Below are 25601 nucleotides of genomic sequence, written 5' to 3'. Positions count from 1 at the left end.
CTCTTAATTTGAAATCAGGTCATCTTTGTCCTGGCAATATCAGCTCACAACACACTGCAATGCTGTTTAAATAGATTCACGAAAAGGTACACATAAACAGAACATAGCTCATAGTGCAGAGGATTCAGTTTATTGAAGTCAAAGTTTAACAACTTAAGTTTACAATCTGTATTTTTTGTAATATATATATTCATATATATGAAACCAAAAAAGGCTACTTTAGGAAGAATAAATGTCATTTTCTTTCTTTTTTAATATCATCTTTAGTCAGTTTAATGTACAGAATAACAGTAAGCTAATATTATCCTTGAAAAAGAGCAATATGTTCCTTTTTTAATGTCGCAGTGCAACTTACATCTTACACACCTGTGCAATGTACCATGAGGTGTACACCCCTGAAAGAACACACAGTGGAATCTCCCTTTTCGGCCTGTTTCTGCAGGTCTACACACACAAAGATCTGGGAGGGATAACACAGTCTGTGCCTACAAATCATAACTCACATAACTCCTTAATCTACAGTATGTCGCCTGCTCAGCAGAGCAGCGGTTGGAAAAATAAGACCAACACCACAGATGAGAAACGGAGAGAGGTCTGCAGACTAAAACTGTATTGTAGCTCTTCTACAGCTGTGTGTGTGTAGGATCGCCAGTATAGTCAGTCCATTGTTGCCAAAGAGAGGGTTGGGAGGCACAGGGAAAGTGCTTGCATCATTTAGTTTTCTTTGTGGTATACTCTCAAATTAACCATTCAAAAAACATGAACTATATCTCTGGGGTGTGTTTGATATTTCACAACAGTGTGACATGATGAAAAACCTGAACCTACACTCAAAGAACTACAGTAAAATATGAAGAATAAGATACAAATAGTGCTGGATGCAGCAGGTGCTACTTATGTCTCTCAGAGTCTTCGACACTGGGGGGCACTGTTGAGTCCTTGGCCTGGTATTGCAGATGAAATGATTCATCTGAGTTTCACAGACATTACAGACCAAATAATGTAGAGGTCTTTGACTGTCCAGTATCAACCATATGCTTTGTCGGGAATGTCATAAAAGCTTTCGTTTTAGAAGTAACTGTACTGTCATCTCTCAGGTACGATTCCTGAAACCTTTGGATGCATGTCAGCCTCTCTATGTAAACCTAAACATCAAATTGAAACCATCTAGTTAGATGCTAAAGAAGGATCTATAGTAGATCGAACAACTGAGTAGCAAAAATGCCTCCCTCAGTTATTGTACAGTTTGTGTCTTCAAACACTAGCTAATGAGAAAACCTATGAACATATAAATAAAAAGTCATTCTTCAACAGTACTTTTGCATGTATCATGCGCTACAAGTCTAATTATCTTGCAATCATGAGAGGAAGATAAAAAGAAAAAGAAGAAGAACACAAATGATCCACGATATTTTACCCTGTCCAATCAAATCAGTCCCAGGCCTTTTCTCATGCAACACATCACCAGGAGAAGGGTCAGCCATGATGTAAACCAGTAAAAACTGTCAATCAACTGTCAGTGATGGTGGTGGTTGTTGTTGTTCGCCTCCTAGTTGTTCAACTGCTAAACACCCTGCATCTACAGAGTGAAGAGGGGGACACTGCAAAACCTTGGCATAGAATACATCATACTTTACATTATATCTATGACACAAAACGTAAATAGATTTATATATTCTTCTATGTTTAAATATATTTGTAGACTGTACACAAATCTTTAGAAAATGAGACGGCAAATGCTTTTACCTGATATTTTGAACAGCAATGGTAAAGAGGCCGATGAGACATAGACCCTGTGATGCAGCCAATGAGATATAGAGATATAGAAAGTGCATTCTTTGTAGTGAGTGACTCCTTTGAAAAGAACTCTCTAGCTCTTGCATTCGCTGTTTAAGAAAAGAAAAATGAAAAAAGAAAAAACAAATTGTTTTGCACCCACACAAATACATACTCTCCGTCTTCCCTCCGCTACCTCTAGAAGCATATCACAGTGGTAGTGGAACGCAAACATTTACATCAGTATACACAGCAGTATACACATATACACAAGTCTTTGAGGACTAGAGAAAGAGAGAGAAGGGGGAAAAAAAGGAAAAAATTAAGAAAAGAGACGGAGGAGATGGAGAGAAACACAGAGAGAGAGGAGAGAGAGAATGCAAACTGAATCATAGAATTGCACTCTATCAGAGGAGCCTCCTTCTGCAGATAAAATTGTGTGTTTTTTTATATAACAGTTCACAGTTTGAAATAGTGTGCATCTAGTCAGCACAATGGTTTCTCAATGCTTGTGACGCTTCGGCTAAAACAGATAAACCAGCATTGATGGCTACCTTTCACAGTCTTATACTAAAGTCACTGCCCTCACTTTCCCGTCACATCAGCCTGGAGTAACAGTAAGGTCCCTGTAAATCAGTGAGATATGCAGTGAGAGAAAAAAAGATAGAGAGAGAGAGTAAGGGGGAGAACTGGTGGCTCTGGGTGCAAAGTTCATCAGTACAAAAGTACAGTGCTGTGGTGAAAAGGATTCTCCTCTGTATTGCTGCTACATAGCTCCCCCTGCCCCCCTAAAATCAACCGGGAAAAAAAATTGCAAAACCAATACAAAGGAATGAACATGTTAAAAAGTCTCCTTTTTTCCATTTTGCTCGACAAGCGTGTGGCGTTTATGCTGAGTTCCATAGACAAAGGAAGATTAATGCTTTCTGTTCAGGCATGCAATAGGCACCCTGTGGGGTCCTCAGGATTATCAAAAGTTCATACACGCAGGTCTCAGACTGTTCCCTCTATGATATTTACACATCTTACAATGTGTGTTCCTGTATGTGTGTTTGTGTGAGTGCGTGCTCAGAGTCGTGATCAAGGGAGAGGGTTCAGCTAATGTAAAGCTCTGTGTGTGTGTGTGTGCGTGTGTGTGTGTGTGTGTGTGTGTGTACATGTATCAGTTCAGTCTTTGCTTCTCTTCTCTTTCTCACACATGTGTCTCAATGAAGGAGTGTGTGTGGGTCATGAGAGGTGCGGCCAGCGGGGAGAGGTCGTCCTGGCCGTTGGTACCGGGGCTGAGCTGGCAGATGTCTGAGTAGAGCTCGCTGTGCCACTGCTTCCACTCTCTGAAGGTCTGGGAGCACAGGCCAGGGTCCTCCAGGAGGGCACAGATTACCGCCAGCTCCGACTCTTTGGCCTGGAGGGAAGCAAAGAGACACCAAGAGATTAAACACGTTGAATCCTCACACATCTAAGTTGTCTTTAAATCCCCAAATCTTTGCTGTGTTTGTGACAGAGTCCTCTCTTCGTGCTACCTTCAAGGTGCTGCGGAGGGCTCGCACCCGGTGTAGCCTATCGTTGAGCAGAGGGTCCCTGGCTCTCTGGGTGAAACAGCGTCGAAGCTCTTGCCTGCTACAAGGTCTCGGGTCTCCTAGGGCCGTCACGTTAGCTTGCTCCAAGGCCCGGTACAGCTGCTCTAGACCATCTAATGGCTCTGGCTCACGGCCCTCTGATACTCGCCGCTCCCTTCCTTCTGACACCCTCCTCTCTCTGCTCTCAACTCTCAATTCCCGCAGGTCTGAGATAGCCAGGAGACAACCAGTCAGATTCATTATATACAGAGGTGTGTTTAATGCTAACAGAGTAGAAATACTACCAAACAAAACTGCTTGTTGTCTCGTGCTCCTCCTTATGTCTTCCAACAAATTAAAAAATTCAAGTAAAAAATTTTCTTTACATTTTTTTCATCTTACTTTAAGCCTCATGCAAGAACCACTTACACAAACAGATGTGGCACATACGAGTGATTTATGAGAACTTGTTGTATTCACACTGCAAATTCTTAGCTTTTGTTGGACCCATTACGGCTTCTGATACTTACTAATACAATACAACTGTGTGGAGATTTTCTTATGTGACATTTTCAGGTTATATCTGCATTTTAAAGATGATAATCTTCTAGTTTCTGACTGTAGTTTTTGATGTATTGTTGATGTTTTTGATGTATTGCCTTTGTACTTCTGCTCTTTAAAATGTACCTTCTTGAATTTTAATTGCTTTGAGATGTTTATCAGTAGACTGAATGGTTAACCACACCTGTGTGTATACTGTATATATGTCTATCAAAGACTGAGTTTCCCTCCTCAGACTGTTTAATCTGGATCATTTTTGGAGGTTAGTATAGGTTTTCACAAGAAAATGTCCTCTCCAAAAGTACATTTATTTAAGTACTTCCATTTTATGCCACTTAATGATTCTACTCCACTACAGCTACAAATATTACAGTTATAGTTACTGGCCGCATTGTTTTAGTACAGATAAAACCCATGTTTTGTTAAGATCACTTCCTCATTGTTTTATTGCAAAATAACGTATTTCCCCATTACACACTGCTTTTCTTCTTCTTAATTAAAACCCCATATGTAGAAGTGAAGTGAAGTCATGATCCTTTCCTCAGTGACCATAAAGCATCATTACTCCAAACGACAAAATATTTTGATTTTATATGATCTATGTATAAACAAATATACTTTTCCTTTTCTGTTTTTGAGACCCAAAACAGTAGCTGACTGCTGAAACTTGTCATTGGTTCAAAATTAGGTTTATAAGCAATTTTCATAAAATTAGCATGTCATGATGCACTAAGATGATTAAACAATGGTTAGTATATTTTGAGCTGCTAAAGAGGAGCCACAAACACAACATCAGGGTTAAGATTTTACAGAAAAAATATGAAATATGATCCACTGTTAAACCACTTAAACTAAACCTAAACTACCAAGTATATACAATAGTGCTACTTACATATTCATGCATTATTATTACGTATTAAATATAATATTCAGTACTATAACACTCACAGCTGCATGCTGGTGATGTTTACTTTCGATTCTTTAAGAACAGTTTGCTAATAATTCTTGGGTACTTTACTAAGCAACATTTTCAATGCAGGACTTTGTCTTACAATGGTGTTTTGACAGTGTGGTATTGTTACTAATTACAACAAAATGAATATGCAGTACATAGTTTACGTAGGAAGTCATAATGGTTCTCTATTCATTTCTTACATAATAGTCTATTCTTTCTGTGTCTACAACTGCTCCTCTCCCGTGTACTGTATAATCCAGACTGTGTGTAATTTTCTTACCCTCCTCACCCTCGAGCATATCTCCAGCCTGCCCCTCTGCCTCCTCGTCCTCGCTCCTCTCCTCCATATGAGCTGAGGTGTGTATCAGCTTTCCTGGCATCGGGTCCCTGTTCCTGGGCAGACTCTGGCTCCGCTGCTTATGGGAGCGTCGGTGTGTGTGACTGTGTGTGTGTGGCCCCCGCTCCAGAGGGAAGGGCCCGTCCCGCTCCCTGTCCCTCTCGGCGGCGTGGTGTCTCCGTACGGGCAGAGTGGCCTGCCTGCGTCTCTCCGGGGACATGCCATGTCTGCCCAGCCCTCCATAGAGCCCCATATCTCCGGCCATGCTCCCCATTAGGCCTCCATAATCACTCTCCCCCGGCGCTGTCTGGAGGAAGTGCAGCCCTGCGCTGGTCAGAGGGGTCTCGATGAGGTCCTGCCAAGAGCGGCGCTCACGATGTGAAGAGCGGCAGCCAGACGAGTGCGTACTGGTGCTGCCCGTGCCCGTGCCCATGCCCATGCCATCTCCACGCTGGTCCTCAGCTGAGGAATGGGAGTGTGTGGACTCACTGGAGAAGTGTCGGCCGTGCTTGGGCTCCGGGAAGGGGCTAGAAGAATTGACCTGTGGAGGGAGAGGGGAGGTGGAAGAGACCATCTGTGGAGGGATGGGGGAGGTGGAGGCACTCATCGGTGGAGGGAGTGGGGACGGAGTGGAACGCATAAGGCTCATGGAGCTGACTGAGCGGGGTAACTGGTCGTAACTGTGGAGGAGGTTAGTCTGAGGGGCAGAGGGTGAGTGAGGTTGGACGGGGCAGGTTAGTATGGAGAGGAGTGAGGAGACATGGATAAAATTTGACAGAAAGGTGAAATGTGAGCACAGAGACAAGGAAAATGTGACCCGCAAAACAAGGAGGAGGAGGTGGAGGTGTGAAAGGAAGGCGAGAAGGAGGAGAACGAGAGGACAGGAGAGTATAAAGGGCAGAAAAAGAGACCAAAAAATGAGAGCAAAAAAGCAATGAGATGGCAGATGAATAACTCCAGGAAGGATTGACATGACTGTTGCATGGCTCAGCTGGGAAAGCATGGTAATGCCAATGCTCCTTAAAGTCTCAACTTTTTCTGAATAAAGGTATATTTCAATGTTTCATTATTTTTTTCATATTTCACATATTTCAGATGCAATGTGTATTGTCAACTGTCACCACCTAGAGGTCAGATTGTGTATACGTTCTGGCAGCAGAACACAGAGAAGTGATGGTCTTGGCTGCTTACCGAACCAGATAGTCTCATACTCTGATGTTTTATTAATGCTGAGAACTCTGGTCTATGCAGCTCTGAAAAACTGTGGGGCTTTTAGGAATAAAATATTCTATCAGAATGAAACACAGCAAATAAAATGTTGAGTGTGGGTGACTGTGTGTGTGTGTGTGTGTGTGTGTGTGTGTGTGTGTGTGTTTGTCTGTGTGTGTGTGTGTACTTACTGATGGTGTGCGGTGATAAGTATCACAGAGGGATGAGGGTCCCTCCTGTTTGAGTGTCATTGAGCCATCGACCTCGTCTTGATCACTCTCACTCCAGTAGTCTGATATTGAGATAAACACAGAAACACACAAACACACACACACACACACACACACACACACACACACGAATATTAGCAATTCATGGATGAAAATTGTAGAACCAATAATTTTGAACCAAGTCAAGCCATCTTACCTTCATCAGGGCGTGGCACCTTGTCATCTGGTGTGTAGCCAATAGCAGCTAGCCCCAGTCGGTTCATCCACCTGTAGGAGACAAGGAGAGGAGAAAGTAGAGGTGAGAGATGAAAAGTAAGGAGGAGGAAGGCATCAGGGGATATGTGAAAAAAGTTGCAGAAAGGAGGAGATGAAAGGATGGGTTATACTGGGTAAATGGAAGGTGATGAATAAAAAACTTTCACTCTAAATAATTTAAGTGGAGTCTCTTAACAGTTGATATCTGTCTAACTGACTCCATCCCCCTGATGAGGAGAGAAAAGCATCAAGATAATTAGAGAGATGGATGCAGAAAGAGAGAAGTGACAGTCCTCTGTCCCATTGTCTCTCAACAGTCTCAGATGGCGTTCCTTCTCTACATTCACATTTCTTGTCTTCTTCCCATCCTTCTACCTGTCTTCACTGTAGATCCCAGCCTGTCCTGTCTCTCTGCACCTAATAATAAGGTTGCTGCTAAGAATAGAGGACCAGTCTGAGCACGAGTAGCAGAAAACTTTTTTTCTCTTAATTGTTAACAATTTTTTTGAAAACTCAAACTCACAATCAACTCATCCTACCAACAAGTTGGATAAATGTAGCCAACTAAAGTTATTGTTGTTGTTGTCCAGAAACTTAAAAACACATAAACATGCTGTTGCACAGTCAATCCCAAATACACATAAAATACAAATATTCATCCTGCTGCTGTATACTCATTAGAACACCAAATGTGTATTAAAAACTAAATTAATTAATGTGTTTTGCTCTTTTCATAGAATTTGTTGACAGTAAGGAAAAATATAGAGTAAGGCCTGCTTTATCCTTGTCAGTTTAGTCATTTTCTTGTATTAAAGTTTCAGTGTGGCTTCTGATTATACAGTGGCTTCAGAAAGTATTCAGACCCCATCCTCTTATTGCGGAGAGTTCATTTTAAGAGCATGACCCCAGCCTCAGGTCATGTGCACTCTTGAGCAGATTTTCTTTCTTTTCATCCGTCCTTCCATCCTGACCAGTCTCCCTGTCCCTGCTGTTGAAGAGTGCCCCCCTAGCATGATGCTGCCACCACCATGCCTCGCCATAGGGATGGTATTATCCAGGTGATGAACAGTGCCTGGTGTTCAGCAGACATAGTGTTTGGAGTTCTGCTCAAAGACTTCAGTTTTTGTCTCATGAGTCCTGAGAATCCTCTCCCTCATGCTCTCTAAGTCCTTTAAACGCCGTTTGGCAAACTCCAAGCAAGCTGTCATCTGCCTTTTGCGCAAAGTAGCTTCCATCTAACCACTCTACCATTAAAGCCTGATTGTTGGAGTGCTGCTGACGTAATTGTCCTTCTGCCAGGTTCTCTCATTTCTGCAAAGTACCTCTGAGGCTCTGCTAGAGTGACTGCTGGATTCTTGGTCACCTCACTGACTAAGGCCCTTCTTGTCAGGTTACTTAGTTTGCTCTAGGAACTCTAGGAAGAGTCCTGGTTGTTCCAAACTTCTTCCATTTCACAATTATTGAGGCCACTGTGCTCCTGGGAACACTCAAAGTTTTAGAAATGGCTTTGCCCTGATCTATGTCTCATCACAATTTAGTCACAGAGGTCTACAGAGAGTTTCTGGGACTTTGTGACTTGGTTTTTGTCCTGACATGCAGTGTGAGTTGTGGGACCCTGTATAAACAGTTGTGTGACTCCAATCACGTTCTACACATCTCAAGGAAAATTAAAGAAAAGAGGATACAGCTGACCACAGTTTGGAGAGCTACAGCAAGGGTCTGAATCCTTTTGAAAATCAGATATCTCAGTTTTTGATTTTTATACATTTGTGGGGAAAAAAATCAAACTGAATCTACAACACAATAAACAGGGTCTGAATACTTTCTGAGGACACTATATAAGACAATTTTGGCTATGTTAACAACCTATCGACAACTACATACAAATGCATTTGAAAATGTGTGTGTGCTTTCACACATGCATCTACAAAGCACAGTATGGAAGTCAAATATAGCTGGTTAATTACTCTCCCCCGATTATCTCCCCATGTCCCTGAGGCGAGGTGTGGATAATTAGAGCTCATCAGATAACACTCCTGCAAATATCTCTACGATCTCGCTCTCACACAAGTATGCACGTGACACACAAATTTACACACATACAATTCTACGTTTAACAACAGAGGGCTATGTTCATGCCTTATTCATGCACAGTGTTGTGTTGGTGGCTATTCAAACTTGTTTTACTCAGTTAAAGTATTCATGAAAGAACATGTGACGTCCCCAGCCTCTGACTGTTGTCCGCATTAAGAGGACTCAGAGAGTCATACAGACACACAAGCGCTCACCTGTTCATTTCCTCAAGACAATCTGTGGCGAAGAAGAAGCTCTTGATTTTGGGATGACAGGCTTTGAAGGCACTGCAGTCAGTCAAGGAGAAGAAGACTGATTAGTGTTTTTGTGAATGTGCAGTAGGTTTGTGTGCGTTCATGTTGTGTGGGTGAGCGCAAATGTGCTTGATTAGTAATTTTGGCGACATGTGAGGGACACTCACAATTTCCGTCTGCACTCTATGGCTCGGTCTATTCTGAACTCAGGGAGGCTGATGAAGCCCTCAGCCTTCTCATCCTGCAGGCAGAGACAGATGGAGAGCGGTGGCACATCATCAACACAGAGAACAAAATGTCACGCATACTGTTATACCAATTTTATTTGGTATAGTAGTGCTCTAGTCAGACATATGAAAACAACATATGTTGTTTACATTGGCCGGGATAAACTCCTTTCACCACTTAACTGAAAAACACAGATAGGGGATGACTATCTTAGCTAGAAAACTGACTTATATAAACAAAACATCACATTTACAGTTCATTTTCATGCCCCCAGTTTGTAACGGGTTTCCTGACAAATAGTTGACGTTTCATGCCTTACTCAAGATAACCCTGATGACATCATGAGAGGTTATTTTGGACTTTGGACTTCAGAGCCACAGAAGTCATTACAGCATACAGCTGTTTTTACACTGAGTCGTGTCAGATCTGTGGAATGCCCCTTTAATTCCCCTATCTTTTGTTTAATGCGTGGTGACTGTGTTAGAATAGCTCAACAAAGTTGTTTAAATGGAAATGCAGGGAGAAAGTGATGCAAAGTTAAACTAATCAAAACTAGAGGAGTTTGATAATAAACATCAGGATATAATAGTATCTGAATGTGATGCCTTACGTTTTGGTTGGTGTACCAGTAGAGGCAGGACTCTTTGAGGATAAACCAGTACTTCCTCCATTTCTGAGTAAAGTAGCCTTTGGCATCCTTTTTCTTCCACAGCCAGCCCTCACAGTCACCGTGGCCTAGGTCCTTACAGGAAATTCTCCTTCGACTGGCACTAGTGAGGGATCCTGCAAAGAAAAGAAATGTTAACACTGAAAGTGATTTTCATAGCATTAGGAGCTGAACTGAGAAAAACATGAGTAAAGAAGTATAAGAGGGGTCATGTACAGTATTTAGTGGTTCCAGCCTAACAGATTGAATCCAAATGCCTGGACTCTCACTGGGTCTGCAGTAGCTTACAGTAGGATTTTATTCCTCTAAAACCAGCAATCAGCAATGTGAACAGTTGAATTCCTCCAAACTAAAGGAATTTCAGCACATCTGCAACACTGATGAATACCCAGAGAATTACACCAGTGACAGTGACATTTATGAATATCCAAAAAAAGGAAATGATTAATCATTGCAACTAAAATGAAGAAAAAAACAGAGATGGCAAGTGTTAGCAAGAAAATCTGAAAATGTATTTTTTCTGTTTTGCAAGTGCAGAGTTAGTGTGTGTGTGTTGTTGTTTTCATCATGTACTGTACATTATGACTTTTCACATGTCAGTCACAGCACCTTAAGTCTGACAGCCTCGGTTTAGAGTTCAGACTTTTACAATGAGCCAGACTTTCTTGGTAAAACATTTGATTCTATATATTCTCACATATGATTCTCACGTGTGATAACAAAGCTATAGTAGTAGAGTGAAGGTAAGAAAGAATACAACATAGTACCTACCTTTACTTCTCTTTTTGGTTTTTGTTCTTAGAGAGGTGTAATGGAAAGACTACAGGGAAGGGAGAAAAAAAATGTTAGCTCAAGAAAGAAAAAAATAACCCTCAAATACACAGTACACTAGTAAAATTTAGGAGAAAGAAATGTTCAAGCAAAGTTTCTGTGTTGGTGTTGATGAATTTCTCCATAAAGAAGAGCAGCCAGTTCACCCTCCCTTTTTAGCTTATTTTCATTTTATCAGGCAAACAGCAGAGAGGATTACAGGCACAGAGGGATCACAATACTAAAACTGCTACAGCCGGGAAGTGACCTACAACCTGTGATGGAGAATTAAAAGCTGCCTGCCACAGGGACTAAATCTCTGTGATGCCAGGATGATGTGAACTGCCTCATTGCTACTTTTAGCATGCCTGAAAATGTTGAATTGAACCAAAACGATTCTAGATTCAATATTTAGATTAGAAGTGCATATTTCCCTCAAATTAAAAGGCAACAATGATGAAATCAATCCACAGTGGTCAAACTCTGTTGTTCGTCATTTCTGACCTTTACTACAGTGGCTACAGTTACAGTTCTATGTTAAACTTTAATGCTGTGTATCAGTAGTTGTGAAACAAAAAGAGTCATGAAGTCAGTAACTTGGTAATGTCTGTTACACAGCAATAACTTTCTAAAGTGAGCTAACATTAGCTAACATTAGCCACCATAAGCTGCTGGTCATACCAGACCAGCAAAGGCTGTGCCAGCAAAAACATTGACCATGCTGAATTGACCTTTATTGTTCATGAATTTAACGTTTCACTTGTGAAAAGGGAAATATTCTATTTCTTCATTTAAAAATTACATAGTATGTGTTAAAATTATGCCAGCAAACTAGCATATTGTTACAAACACTATTGAGCTACACACTACCTAATGCATCCAATAGAATCTAATGCAAGTAGGTTTGGTGGCTATAGATGTTAATATAGCTGAATAAGCCTGCTGGCTATTTATCTAGGTGGCAAAGCTGAATAAATGTGTTTATAGTCATCATCAGCTGACTCATTGTATGCTACAACTCACAGTGCATTGGAGGAGAGGCTAGGGCTAATGACTAAGACAGTTTCCTGTGTTACAGTAACCTAAATATGGAAACCAATTTACCTCATCTGACTTTTATCTTTTATTTAACTATTACAGTCCTGAATGAATTTAATCTCAGGTATCTCTCCTACTCTTGTCTAGCTGTATGTTCACATGTTATTTGGATACAATCGATCTCCATGTATCAGTGAATGTGGTTGCTAGGAGATGGATGATGTAACTGTGAAGCCTCTGTTGCTTCATTAAAATGGGGTTTGAGTCAGAATCAAAATGTACTGGAGAGACAGCATTGTTTAAAATTCAGAACCAGTATGCGTAGATTTATAAAACATCTAAGAAATACACAGATCCATAATACTATCTGCTCTCCTACCTTCCTCATGGAGGCTGCTCCTGAGCTTCCTGAGCCCGAGTACCTGCAAAGGGACAGACAGGATTAAATATAACCATGAACAACTCTTACAGCTCCTTCTATCAATCACAAGCATCTGGTCAAACCATGAAAAACCACAAACACTAACTCACCTGTCTGTTGTGTCTGCTCGCAGTGTGTCCGCACCTCGCTGGTGGACAGAAAATAAAAACTTCATTAGAGCCTCTAAAAACCCTCCATACCATCTATACATGGCTACAAACACATACACATTCACACAGACTTTTTTTTGGTAATTTTAAACATTCATCCCATAACTGATAAGTAAAGTGCTGGTGAACCTCTTTAATGTACTATATACTGTATAAATGAATGCTATATGTATCTGTAGAAATCACTTTAATAATTTGATGGATCCAGTTTTACTTTTCTGCCAGATGCTACAGATCTGATTTGCTAAAAGGCTAATAATAATTTTTTAAAAAGGTTTTCTAGATACTTTATATGGCAAAATAGGTACATACCTAGAAAACTAAAACATGTTTCAAGACTATCAAGTAAAACTTAGTACAGTATATTACTAGACTGTATAGCATGAAGATCACTGACAAATTCTTCAACTGATTTTATCTTGTTTAATTGTTCAATCTATTTAATGGAACCATCACCAATCACCAATCAGCCACAACATTAAAACCAAATACCAGTTTTAATGTGGAAGACAAGGTGCAGTTTTAAAAACAATCTTTCAAAATTGCTTTCCTGTTGTTAACACTTCAGCTGCTACAGGTATCTGATCAATTCCATCACCAGCAGACCATTTTACGGTGAGGTGGTAAAATAATTGTTCAATGCCACTACTAATCTAATCATATGTGAACCATTAATATAACCCTCTCCACAAAGTATACTAATTTTGGCTATTGTCACAATATCTTTTTGCCCATCTTCAACAAATAAGCTTAGATGGGTATAGGGCTGGGGGGAATCAAGGGGTCATGGATTCCTAAACCTACTATTAGATATACATTATGCTTCATACTTTTGACTATTTTAGGCTACTTCAACTGTGTGGGCTCTATGCTGTCATGCACTGTGGTAAAATACACAAACACTAGACCGAGTAACATTTCATTTGCCAAAATGTTGGTGTTTTGCATTAATGGAGAAGAACCATACAGAGAGAATGGGGAAGGGGACACGAGCAGGCCATTAGAGTTAGCATATGCTTGTTAGTGCAGGATAGTATAGTACTTCATGTGCCACAGAATATATATGAGTCACCCACATGAGAAACACACAGCTGAGAGGGTTAGAGAGGGCTGGTGTGAGCTAAGCTGTGAATGTGTGTGTGTGTTTGCGTGCATCGTGTTTTAAGCACAGTCTGTCAGTCGCGCTTGTAATTGGTCTGGCTGATGCTGAGTCATACACCTACTCACAAGGATACGTGTTTGTGTATGTGTGTGTGTGTGTGTATGTGTGCGCGTGCAAATGTATGTGTTTGTCCAGAATAAACTCCTATTTAGAGTCAGGCGTGTCTGAGGAGATGGGGATATTAGGATGAGTTAGGATAAGTCGTGAGATGGCTACCCTGCATACAAATGCACTCCTGTGCGCTGGTGTGTGTTTGTTTGTGTACACCTGTGTGTGTTGTTGAGTGTGTGTGTTGGGTTGTATGTGTGTGTGTTGGCATGTGCATGAGAGAGAGCACAAAGTTACAGAGGGGCGTGTCTGAGAGTGTCACTGTCATTCTCATAATCCGTGATGCTGGCAGCTGTGCAATAACACTCATCATCCTCTCTCTCTCCTTTGTCTCCTCTACCTGACAGACACACACACACATATACAAACAATGACGTGTGTGAATCTGTGAACATTATGACCTGTCCTACAATGGCAAACAGTCCCAAAGACAAAGACATCAACAGTAAGTTGAAGAAAGTTGTGTGAGCATATGATATAACTCTGCTCCAGTTTGCTAACTGAAACAATCAGGATTAAAACCCTGAGGGTGACTTTAGTGCCACTAATAGGCCTTTTTCAAAGATGACATTTTGACATGGCACAGTAGGAAAAGCGTAGGTATAAACAATAAAATGGATGTTAATGTTATTAGAAACACCTGTGCTTTTCCTGCAGTGGTGAGTCAAAATTTCTTCTGTGAAAAAGAACTGATCAACTATTAAAAGCAACAAATGGCATATTAAATAATAAACTAAATAAACTCTGCCCCCAGTACTGATAACAAGACTGAAAAAAATTCACTACTAACTATTAAATTCAGTCTTTTAATTAGCTCCATGACAATGGCCACTGTATTCCACATTTGTTAGAAATTCAAAGCCCTCACACCCACTGATTTGTACAAAGACTTTTCACTGATGTGTTTTTTTTTTTATACCATAATCAAATTCTTTAACCGTTATTTGCATTTTGTTTGTTCTTACTTACCATAACTAATATTATTATTACCACTGCTGGTGTATTTAATATATTTTTGTATTTATGTTAAACTGTAACTTTAAATTATTTCCTGACCTTCAAAAATAATTTTATGAAACAGGTTGCTACTGTAGTTTTTTGTAAATAATATTCAAACAGGAGTAAATAGTGTATTTGCTGAGGACTATTTTCAGCTGTGGATCAATACACAGTTGGGACTATTTGGGACTGACTGGAAATAAATTACAGTACCCTTGTTCATAGTAACAAATCAACATGCCTCCCAGTGCAACAGTGTAACAACACTTCAGTGTTTTTAATAGCTTATGGACAATAGGAGAGGTTGAAGGCACAGAGGAATCTGCTGTGTCCAGTTTTAGTTACACTTAAAATACTTAGCATGATGAAATCATTGTTAGTTTTGGTTATTTCACAGAAAGTGTTAACAGGAACAAAAATATAGAATATCACCATCCTTTAAGCTGGCGTGTGAAGGTATTTCTGTATCCATGTGTACACAAAATAGACATGAACTACTGTACATAACCAACAATAGTCCCCATAGACCATGTAATACTGTGTACAAATGGGAAGAAGCCGGGTTTTTTTACGGCTCAGTGGACTGAACTGACTATAAAATATATCTACCATGGTGATGACTTGATAAGTGGTTAATAACAACCAGCACTGCAAAACATTAGATATATCAACACAGTTACACAGCTACATATATCCCAGGAGCAGATGACTGACTGATTTGATTGACTGACTATTTGTTTACAGCTGCCTGTGAGTCAAATATCCCCTCAGGGACATTAAAGTGCTATTCTACAGAAACCGACCAGAAACAGCTGTGTACGTACAGGCAAAGCATCAGGTGGCTGGTCTAGGCGCAGGGTTGAAGACAACATGGAGGGACTGATGGGAAAGCTAGGGCTGCTGGGATTGCGGCTCTTGCGCCGAGAGCGTCTGGTGGAATCCCGCCGGCTCTCTCTGCCTGGACCCTCAGGCTCCTCCTCGATCACCAGGATCTTGTCGTCGCTAAGGTAACGCAGCAGAGAGTTGTCTGAATCTGTAGGGTAAAAAAGGAAGGAAGGATAGAGCAGTTAGAGGATGGACAGGCTAAACAGAACCGATGACAGAGAGAGGAAACCATGGGATATCATCGTAGAGTCCAGGGAGAACCCCAAATTAGAAAGGGTGAATAGACCCTTACAGATAAAAAAAAGCCAACAAAAAGGGATAAAAGTGCCTCAGAGCCTCTGATATGGATCCATAGCCGGGGACATGCAGTTAATCTGTTTGCAATGATTATGCTGATTTGGAGGGCACTACTGCTAAATCTTGTCAGTCACAGAAGTTTGGAAGTTTTATTCCACTTTAACTCCAGATAGAAAAAGCCTCTCCCTTTATTTGTTTATTATCCATAAACTTAAATGTGAAAAACTAAAAAGTGACTGAGAGAAAGAGAAGGAGAATGGCAGACCCCCCAACAGTAGTATTGTGCTTTAATGTTATTCATAGACTTTCTGATGGTAGAGAGCAGGATCCTTGGTTGAATACAGATTGAGTCTCGCCGCAAAACGGTGAAGCTGGTTACAACTGGTCACAAAGAAATACCCACATTTTCAGAGCGGCTGTATAAATGCAGTTTTCCTTGCATTTATGTTTATTTGTCGCTCTGTCGGATACATACATGGCAGATATGTATCCTCACACAACCACACCACCATGGATAACCAGAGGATGAGCTGAAATGTGTTGAGCTGAGTATGGAGCAAAGCACGGCACCAGTCTGACCTGTTTGTGTCAAGAGTGTGAGGGCTGGTGTTTTTTTTTTTTTCTTTTCTTTTCTTTTGCATGTACATGTGTTTGTGTGTGTGTACCTCGACTCCCTCTCTTGCCCATGCTGGGTTCCTTGGCCTCGGCCATCCAGTTATATTCGGGAGGCATGGAAACAGGTCTGAGGTCACCTGGAACAACCAATCAGCAATCAGAGAGTCGGCTGTGGGGGAGGGAGTGGGGGTGTCTTGGGGAGGCGGTGACTGAGAGACAGCGTGGGAGACAGCTGGAAGGGTGGACAGGTGAGACAAAGTGTGTGCAGGCGAGGGGGAAGGGACGGAAGACCCTCGAGGAACTGTTTCGATGTGTAAGGCAAAGATCACATGGCCACAATTTCAGGTTTTACAGTTAAATCCATAGTTTTCACAGCTACAATATGCCATCACCAACCGTTGACTGATGGCACCTGGTGAGCAACACAAGGCTGTGGATTTTCATAAAAAATGTCAAAGCTTTTACATTTAAGTTATTGCTAACTGAGAATACTGCAGCTTGGGCCATGTATTCTGAGATTTTACATACCCACACACAAAAGAAATATCATGTGGTAGAACTATAATACATAGATGAGAAAGTAACATGTATTGAAAGCAGCATTAAAGCTGCATTATTTTTTTTCCAACTGGGAAGTGTAATGGGCTGTAAAACCATCAATTATCACATTATAATATTATGTTAAAATGCCCTATTTACACTTTCAATCATGTTATGTTTTTGTAGACCTGACTAAGTCCAATATTCACTCTCCTTTTACCTCTGTTTTGGTCTCCACCAACAATATTTGCCTTTCTCAGTCTGTCATGTGGTGCTCAGCAAGTGGGATAAAGTAGGTTTTTCCAAGCTTCATTGCTAAATACAACTGCCTGCTGTGGCTGGAAACAACGCTGATGAGGGTGTGAGAGTGAACTACAACAGTAAAGTGGTGAGCTGTAAATCATGAGTTTAAAGGCGCTAGAATGCTCAGTGGGGCTGGAGGGAAACTACACAGATAATTCTCTGTGGTTTTCACCTTTCACATTAAACATCATCATCGTCATTTGATGCACTATTAATATCACATTTTTGCAGCTCAGTCTTAAGGCCCAGAAGCTGAAGAGTCACGGGTTTGAGTCAACAAAAAATATATTTTGGGACACTAAGAGCAGAAAGTTGTTGAACAAACTTTATTGCCTTTTTCACTTTGCTGTAGAGAATTGTACAAGTCTCTACATTTCAGTTATGTTAAGTGGTTCTCCACTGACTACCCTCTTATAGTATAAGCTATACATTACAAGAAGGCTACATGTATAGCAAAACTGTTGTAAAATAGGCTGTTGATGCTTCCGACTGTCATATGACCTTCACCTCACACATCATGGCAGTCCCTCGAGGCTTTCCCAAGAAGGTACAGGATGTCTAGGAAGCTCTCTGGGACAAAGGTGGACACAGGTGGTGGGGCAGAAAGGGAGCTGGAGACAGTGTTTTTGGACTGACCCTCTGTCATGTGATCAGTGTTTTTTGGACTTGTGTATTCAAGGTAAAGATAGAAAGAAGCAGAGCCATGAGGTGAGTGATGAACACATAAGGAGGAGTTTGGAGAAAAAGATGAAAAGAAAAGGTGAGAGAGAGCATGCTGTTCTTCAAAACAAATACAGGGAGCCGGAGCCGTTTCTGCCTGTTGGACTGTACTCCCTTCTTACCATGGGTGGGGGTCTTGTCCCGCCGGCGAACCCCTGTGTTACGGCCCCTGTCGTAGTCAGGCCCCGGGGGTCCGTCTCCCTCTAGCAAGGAGAAGTACTGACCGCTGTCCTGGTCCAGGTAGTAGCTGACTGCCTCTGAACCTTTGGAGCCAGACTGGGAGCTCACGCTGTAGCGGCTGATGTCGTCACATGACATCAGACCCAGCTCCTCCCTGGGGAGAGCAGAGCTGTCATCACCACTGTCATCAGCACCATCATCAGTGTCATCAGCTGGATCATAATAATCAACGTAATGATCATCATCAAACATCTGTGTTGTGCGAGAGTCCTGACCTGGTGCTGTAGAGTCCGGAGACAGGAGAGAGGATGTAGACGTCCTGCATGCTGGGGGCATCCATTTTGGACATGCCTAAAGTCCCACCGGGTGTTGGGGAGGTGCTGGTGGGGCTGGTGGGGACCGGCTGGAGAGAGAAAAAGGAGAGAAAGAAGAGGAGAACGACTCTATTTCAGCACTTTTTCATTGAGGTGTAATTGGAGGATGGTGAGGGGATCTCGGAGCACAACCTGAAACGGAGCATTAGATCTTTCCCTACCTCACAGAAAAACAAACAAGCACACAATTTATGCTGTTACGAGGAAAGGGAACCTTTTATTTGTGATATCTTCCTTGTACTGCAGCCGGCACTTGTTTTAATACTGAATCGCAAACAAGCGAGTTATTTCCACAGAGCTGCCATGTTGTGTATGTTGCCTTTTTAAAAATATTTATATATATCTTTCTGACTGTGCAGCCTTTCCCACGTTCAATCGCTTCACTATTCTGTCATTTTGTCTCAAAGCCTCTTCACTCACACAGGGCTCTCCATGTCTGTTCCCATGACAACCCCTCCTCTCCCATCCTCTCCTCGCTCTTCCTCTCTCCTCACCCCTCTCCCGTGCTACAAGAGAAGGAGAGGACGGAGGAAAGCTAGCGTGGCCTCCTACCTCAACTCCACTCAAGGACATGTAGATTCATTTGTCATCAGGTCCTCTGTGAGGACAGGATGCCTCGCTTCTGATGTCATGGAAACTCACTCCAGATTTCAAATGAATTATATTTGCTCTCAGTTGGAACAGCTGGGGTGACAAATACGTAGCTCGTGCCGACAGTTTGTCCCCCGAGGATGAGGTTTCCCAGATTATGAAGAATGGAGTGTTTTACTGTACGTCTGAGCAGAACGCTTCATTTTAGAGATGAGGAGATGCGAGTGTGGACAGAATAGATAAACAGACACAGAGCCAGAGCGACGGCGAGGCAGGCAGCGTTCTCATTAAGAAAGCCCAGTGTTTCATCATTTCATCAACAGTGCATTAGCAGAATTCATTTCATATTCCAAACTTTCCACCCTCCTCTCCCTCAATGCCCTCGCTACTTCCATCCCCAGGCCCTGTCTCTATCTTCATCTCTTTCTCCCGCACAGTCTTCCTCTCATGAAGGCAGCTTACAGTAAGACCGCTTCACAATAAATAATGAAGACGGGGTGGAAAGAGAGGGACATGAGCGAGAGAGAGAGAGAGAGAGAGAGAGAGAGAGAGAGAGAGAGAGAGGAGAGCAAAGGAAATAGGACAAAGAGAGAGAGACAGAGGGAAAAAGTGCATGGAGAGGGAGAGAGCGAGGCAGGGGAGCTGTGCAGTGTGGTGACTGGAGCTGAGAGTGAAAACAGTAATTTAGTGATTACAGCCCACTGCTGCCTGCATGGAAATGGGGAGGGGGGAGAGAAAAGGGAGGGGGGGTGGGGTTGGGGGGGAGGGGGTTGTAGAAGTAGAGAGAGATGGGACTTCCACAGCAGGCGAAATTCCAGTCTGTTAAAACAGCACTTAAACCATTTGACCCCTGCTGCGCTCACTCCACACTAACTAAAAATCCACTGTTCAAACCCCTCTCAGATTAATATTATCCATCCCACTAACTTTACATGCACACAAACACACACACACACACACACTAATATGCTTAACATAATATTTGACTGTGTAAAAGTTTGAAAACAGTATGAATAAAAACGGTGTGAAGTTTAGTGAATTACCAGCGTTGTGAATCTCTTACTCATGATGCAATATTCAGTACATAACAGGCCTTTAAACAGCAGACATTTTGACTTGACTTGGAAAAGCACAGGTATTAGTAATAACATTAACTATGGCTCAGTTCTATTCCAGTTTCCCAGTCAGTGTGACAGTGAGCCAACGATGAACACCTGAACCCTGAAGCTGAAGCAACTGAATGGACCTCAGCCATCATTAATTTAGGTATTTACAACAGTCCTTTTCCTCTTTAACTGTGTATTAAAAAAAGGAAAATTAAACTTGTGTTTGAGATTATCTAGTGTTGATACTGGCTCAGCCAGTTTACTGTATGTAAGAGAAATGCAGATGTTTTAAAGAAACAGTTTCACATTTTGGGAATTACATTTATTTGTTTTCTTGCAAATGATTTGAGAAGACTTGATACCCATGTCATATCTGTGCACTAAGCATAAAATTGTGATCACCAATCGGTTAGCTTAGCTTAGCACAAAGACTGGAAACAGGTGGAAACAGCTAGCTTGACTCTGTCTAAAGGGAAAATAACCTTCAAGCACCTCTAACCTCACCAATTAACACTTATTATCTTCAAAGGACAAAAACATTTGATAAAACAAACCATGTTGTGGTTTTACAGTGTTTGTTTGCCGGTGTATATCAGTCATATAGTATCATAATAGTCTTCTTGTCACTGTGAGGTTGCCAGGCAACCAGACTCTAAGCTAGCTGTTTCCCCTTGTTTCCAATCCTTATGTTAAGGCAAGTTTACCAGCTGTTCTGTGTAGCTTCATATTTACCATCTTCTCACCTAACTCTCTACAAGAAAGAAATTATGCATATTTCCCAAACTGTCAAATGTCTTTAAAATAATAGTTACTGTATTATTACTGAGCAATGATGTGTCATTGTGTCTTCCTTACACACAAAAATAGATCAGAATGTACTCTAAGCAAGATGTTAAAGAAGCTATAACCCCTCACCCAGTCAGCTGGTCCATCAATAATACATAACTGGCCAATACATGTTAACTTAAAATAGCTGGTATTTATAGAGTGTAATAATTTATATGTCTAAACATATAACAGATTTATGAAAGTGGGGTCATGGACAATGTGCGGCACACGTGTGACTGGTGAAGTGACCTGAAATGCGGAAGCTGATGTGGACCTTCAGTCAAAAACAACTCCCTACATGCACGCAGCAGACATGCATGCAATTTGCATCGTCACAGTAATCCTCAACATCTTTGTTCAAAACATTGCCAGCGTCACTGTAATTACAGCACATCATCAAATTGCTTTTACTCCTTCCTCCAGTGGACGAAACAGACACACATGCAAACACACAGACACACACCCACACAGAGAGAGAGAGAGGGAGAAAGAAAGATATGTGCCATTATTTAGTAGAATAAAAGAGGTTGCCATGCAGGGATTTGAGGCTGGAATCACATGATAATTTAGAGAGATAAATTGTTTCCTTTGTGGATTCAGTTATAATCCAGCTGAACGTTTGCCACATTTGGGCTAAACTTCACAGCCGTGCAATTCATCCTCCAAAACCAGGCTTAGAGGTATGAGTGCGCATGTGTTTGTGTGTGTGTTTGTTTTGAGAGATTGTATGTACAGTATGTATCCAAAACCAAGCTTACAGAGTGCAGTGACCCACTTCCTTTGCCTCTCAAAGGAGCAACGGGACTGATAACGGAAAACATCTCTCAGCACGCGTTCACAGAAACACACTTGACACATACAGATGGACAAGCATGTCCATGTTCAGAAATGTGTGCACAACCACCCACTCCAACACACACTCACACACACACTCATAGGCTGTTAAGCAGGGTATTTTGGATTCAGTGAATTATCTCCAGTATTTGCTGAGTAGCGGCTCTTGTTTCAGAGCCAGTAGAGCTGCCTGTAGTTGCTTATGAATAATTAAGAGCTCCAGTCTTTCGGAGAGAGAACAAATCTAAAACACTCCTTTCTTCTCTTCTCCCACAGATATTTCAGCGCTCTGATCTGGGCGCTCATGGCGCGTTTGTGTCTTAGCAGCCCATCAGGGAAGAATTCCCACAATCCTCTGCTATTGCACGCAGCAAATATAACAATAAGCTAATGGTAGCAACTTAGAGTGATGATCTAACAAGACAGCAACCTGGAAATGAGAGGAATGCTCTAGCTTGTTAAAGACAGAGGTGGTGATGAAGCTGCATTAGGCTCGATGGTTATTACAGGGTTTTAATGATATTTCTAGGGCCATTAGAGAAACAATATCCACAAAACACTCTGGGTCATTGAATCTGTTGGTTTCTTATATGAACATACACTCACATGTATAGTGTTAAATATTGCATTTATAGTATATGCCAACAGACACAGAGAAACAAACAGAATCACAAACAACAGTTGCTTGAAAAGAACAAAGAAGAGGCATGCTGGAGGAGAGAGTGAAAAGGAGGGTAAAAAAAATAGACAAAGAAAGAAAGAGAAAACAGCTAAAGAGCAGCCGAGCAGAGATCAAAGCATACATGTAGCATGTAAATGAATTAGCCTGATGCGAGGTTAAAAATAGCAGCCGTGGAACACGGGGGTTTGACAAGACAGTCGCTGCTTCACAAAGCACTCAGGCAGCATCAGACTAGCCCTCGCCTCACCCCTCCATCCGTCTCGGCACAACTTGTTCTTTCTGTGCACCAAAATTGTTGAGTTTTTTTTCTGCTGGACTCTGAATGAGTGACAGATTTACAGAGTATTTGCTGTTAAGTGAAATGTGTACACCAGCTCTGAGCTGTAAGCCTTCAAACAAGAAGTCCACCTCCTTTTTAGATATACTACTGTACATTAAAAATTTACTCCCTTTTGAAAAAGAGATGTCCTTTGGGGCAAAGGTTGCTTGAATCAGGACCAAAGTCTCGGTAAAGATGAAGGTAAATGTGAGTGAAAGCATGGGGATGGACCCCCTGGTGACCTTGTATTGCCCTGCACCAGATCCTGAGCAGGAACTTCGGGCCATATTATACCATTAGAATCACTCACCCAACTCCAAAGTGCAAATATAAGATTTAATTAGCTATTTTTCCTGTTTTGTACTTCAATTTTGGATTACTTCTATCTCAAGAATATGCTTTTGGTGTGCATAAATCCTCTGTAGGTGGAAGTTTAGCTACCAACACATTTGTGAATGGCTTTGAAGTGTGCCAGCAGTACGGCAGGCTGTAAAACTAAGAGATTTGTTGAAACGTTCAACAGGAGGATTGATGCAAGGTCAAACAGTGGACAAGTGTCCTTTGAAAATATTTGTTTAAAATGCCAGTAGGAGAATGCAGTGTGTGGGCAGTAAAAACAAGAGCTGAGAGTGAGTCAAACATAAAGCCAGAGGTACACAGCTTACTGTGTATAGTGCTAAACCATCCTACCTCAAATCCTTAAGTGTAAGTATGAGAAGTGTGCAGATATAAATGTGGAAGAGTGGTCAAATTTCAGTTTCTTTAAATACAGTGATGTTTGGAGAGCAACGTGATCACTTTTCAGGTCACGATGTGTGGAACAGGCTGTTGTAACACTGCAGTGATGGCATCCATGTGTTGCTGGTGTTTTTACCTGCAGGCCCAGCGGTTTCCAGCGGACGTTCCTGAGCAGAGCCGGTGTGGAGCTCAGGGTGTTCTGGGGCCTTTTCTTCAGCGTGAGGATGACTCCGCATGGGTCCTCTCTAAGAGCGTTCACCAGGTTCTTCAGCTGCCAGCCCACCTGAGGAATACACACACCGGGCTACCGAAACAACTGCTGCAATCCACACGCACACACATGCTGTACACAATGCACTGGGAGCAACTAAATCTGCTGAGGAAAACCACCACGAATGTATGAAGTACCTCATATTTTCACATAACTCCTGAGGAGTGGCTACATAGTGATCGCAAAAAATTACACGTATCACCTTTAAATCTCTAACACTGGCAGTGAGGTCTAAGTTCTCTGAGAGCTTTCTATCTGTAATATGGTTCATATAATATCCAGAGCCCCTTTATTATACAGATTACAACAATGAATCTTTATCAGCAAGACACTGCCACAATACACCACACTGTCCCAGGGCCAGTGGTCTAAAAACACTGGCATACTGAAATATAAGATGCCTTAGTATGCTTAAGTTCTAAGGAAGCGAGAGAGATGGTAAAAGGGGATGAAAGGAGTGCTGACTGCAGTGTTTCCTCGTGGTTCCGGCCAGCCTGTCTCCAGAGCTCACAACACTCGTCAGGCCATTGATTGGCTACGCTGGTCTCAGCTACTGGAAGTGTCCGCAGAGGCCATGACACACACATACATGCAGTCACCCACACACAGACAGAACTGCTCTGACCTTATTCCTGACATAATGACAACCAGCCTGTGTCAGCCTTTAGTGGCCCCTTTCTCTTTGGCCTTGTTCAGAATTCTGAGCTCAGCTAGTGATTATCAGCAACCGATCAAGAGGCACGAAGGCACTGTTACTACCGTCCACATGTTCTGTCTTGTTGCCCAATATGAACAAAGGAAATATACTAGGACACACTAGTGCTCACCAGGACTGCAATCAATCATTTCTGATCTGATCTATCAATTCAAACTGTACAACTGTGATTTATTTCCCAATGACTCAGTAATCATTTGGTGCTGGCCTCCATGTATTTAAACAAAACCTGCCAGGAACCAAAAGCTTAGTAAGATGTTGTTCTTTGATCAAGTAGTTCTTGATTTAAATCACAATTAAGCTAAATTTAAACTATTTAATCCAGGCAAAGTTCACATTATCACCTTATAAAGTTCTCACAGCAAACAAGTTAGTGAGCAATTGCCTTTTAACACATCCAGCAGATACAGAGCAACATTAGCGTTGGAGTCATATTTCTGGCCAGTGTGAAGAATGTTGTTCACTCTCCTCTCAGCTCTGTTTTTGTTCTAAACCAACTCCTGAGGAAAATATCTGGCTCCCTGGGTGCCAAGTGCTCCATACCAGTTAATTGCTAACTTTGTCTATCTGCAGTTTGGTGCTGGGCAGCTATTTTACAGTGGATTTTTAGCGGTTTTTCAACAAAAACAGCTGCCTGCTGCAGCTCAAAACAACACTAAAGAGAGCCACACAAGTGAATTGAGACAGAAAGATTGTGGGCAGTAAAACCAAAAGAGTGCGCTGAGAGAATCGGGCGATAAGTCAGAGTTGTCACTACAAGAAACACATTTCACACTATAGAAAACTGTTTTTTC

The 25601-nt window shown here is 41.7% G+C and overlaps 1 protein-coding gene across 2 annotated transcripts in view; it reads right to left on the bottom strand.

Moving 5' to 3' along the window:
• Positions 1–108: 108 nt before the first annotated feature.
• si:ch211-26b3.4 (connector enhancer of kinase suppressor of ras 2) overlaps positions 109–25601 on the bottom strand; it is a 55161-nt gene continuing 29668 nt past the window's right edge. Inside the window, exons 9-24 of one of the 2 annotated variants that reach the window (XM_018675436.2) lie at positions 23958–24104; positions 18625–18752; positions 18292–18503; positions 16657–16743; positions 15634–15842; positions 12481–12518; positions 12329–12371; positions 10873–10921; positions 10045–10217; positions 9374–9447; positions 9168–9239; positions 6821–6891; positions 6586–6686; positions 5129–5726; positions 3297–3559; positions 109–3178 (exon numbers count right to left, since the gene is read on the bottom strand). In XM_018675436.2, the coding sequence (XP_018530952.1) occupies positions 2969–3178; positions 3297–3559; positions 5129–5726; positions 6586–6686; positions 6821–6891; positions 9168–9239; positions 9374–9447; positions 10045–10217; positions 10873–10921; positions 12329–12371; positions 12481–12518; positions 15634–15842; positions 16657–16743; positions 18292–18503; positions 18625–18752; positions 23958–24104 (2475 nt within the window). In that variant the 3' untranslated portion in view covers positions 109–2968. The remainder of the gene's footprint in view (positions 3179–3296; positions 3560–5128; positions 5727–6585; positions 6687–6820; positions 6892–9167; positions 9240–9373; positions 9448–10044; positions 10218–10872; positions 10922–12328; positions 12372–12480; positions 12519–15633; positions 15843–16656; positions 16744–18291; positions 18504–18624; positions 18753–23957; positions 24105–25601) is intronic. The other variant, XM_051072177.1, reaches the window with a different exon arrangement.

The sequence above is a fragment of the Lates calcarifer genome, linkage group LG8, assembly GCF_001640805.2.
Source record: "Lates calcarifer isolate ASB-BC8 linkage group LG8, TLL_Latcal_v3, whole genome shotgun sequence".
NCBI lineage: Eukaryota > Metazoa > Chordata > Actinopteri > Centropomidae > Lates > Lates calcarifer.
This window is presented reverse-complemented; position numbering and strand designations above follow the sequence as displayed.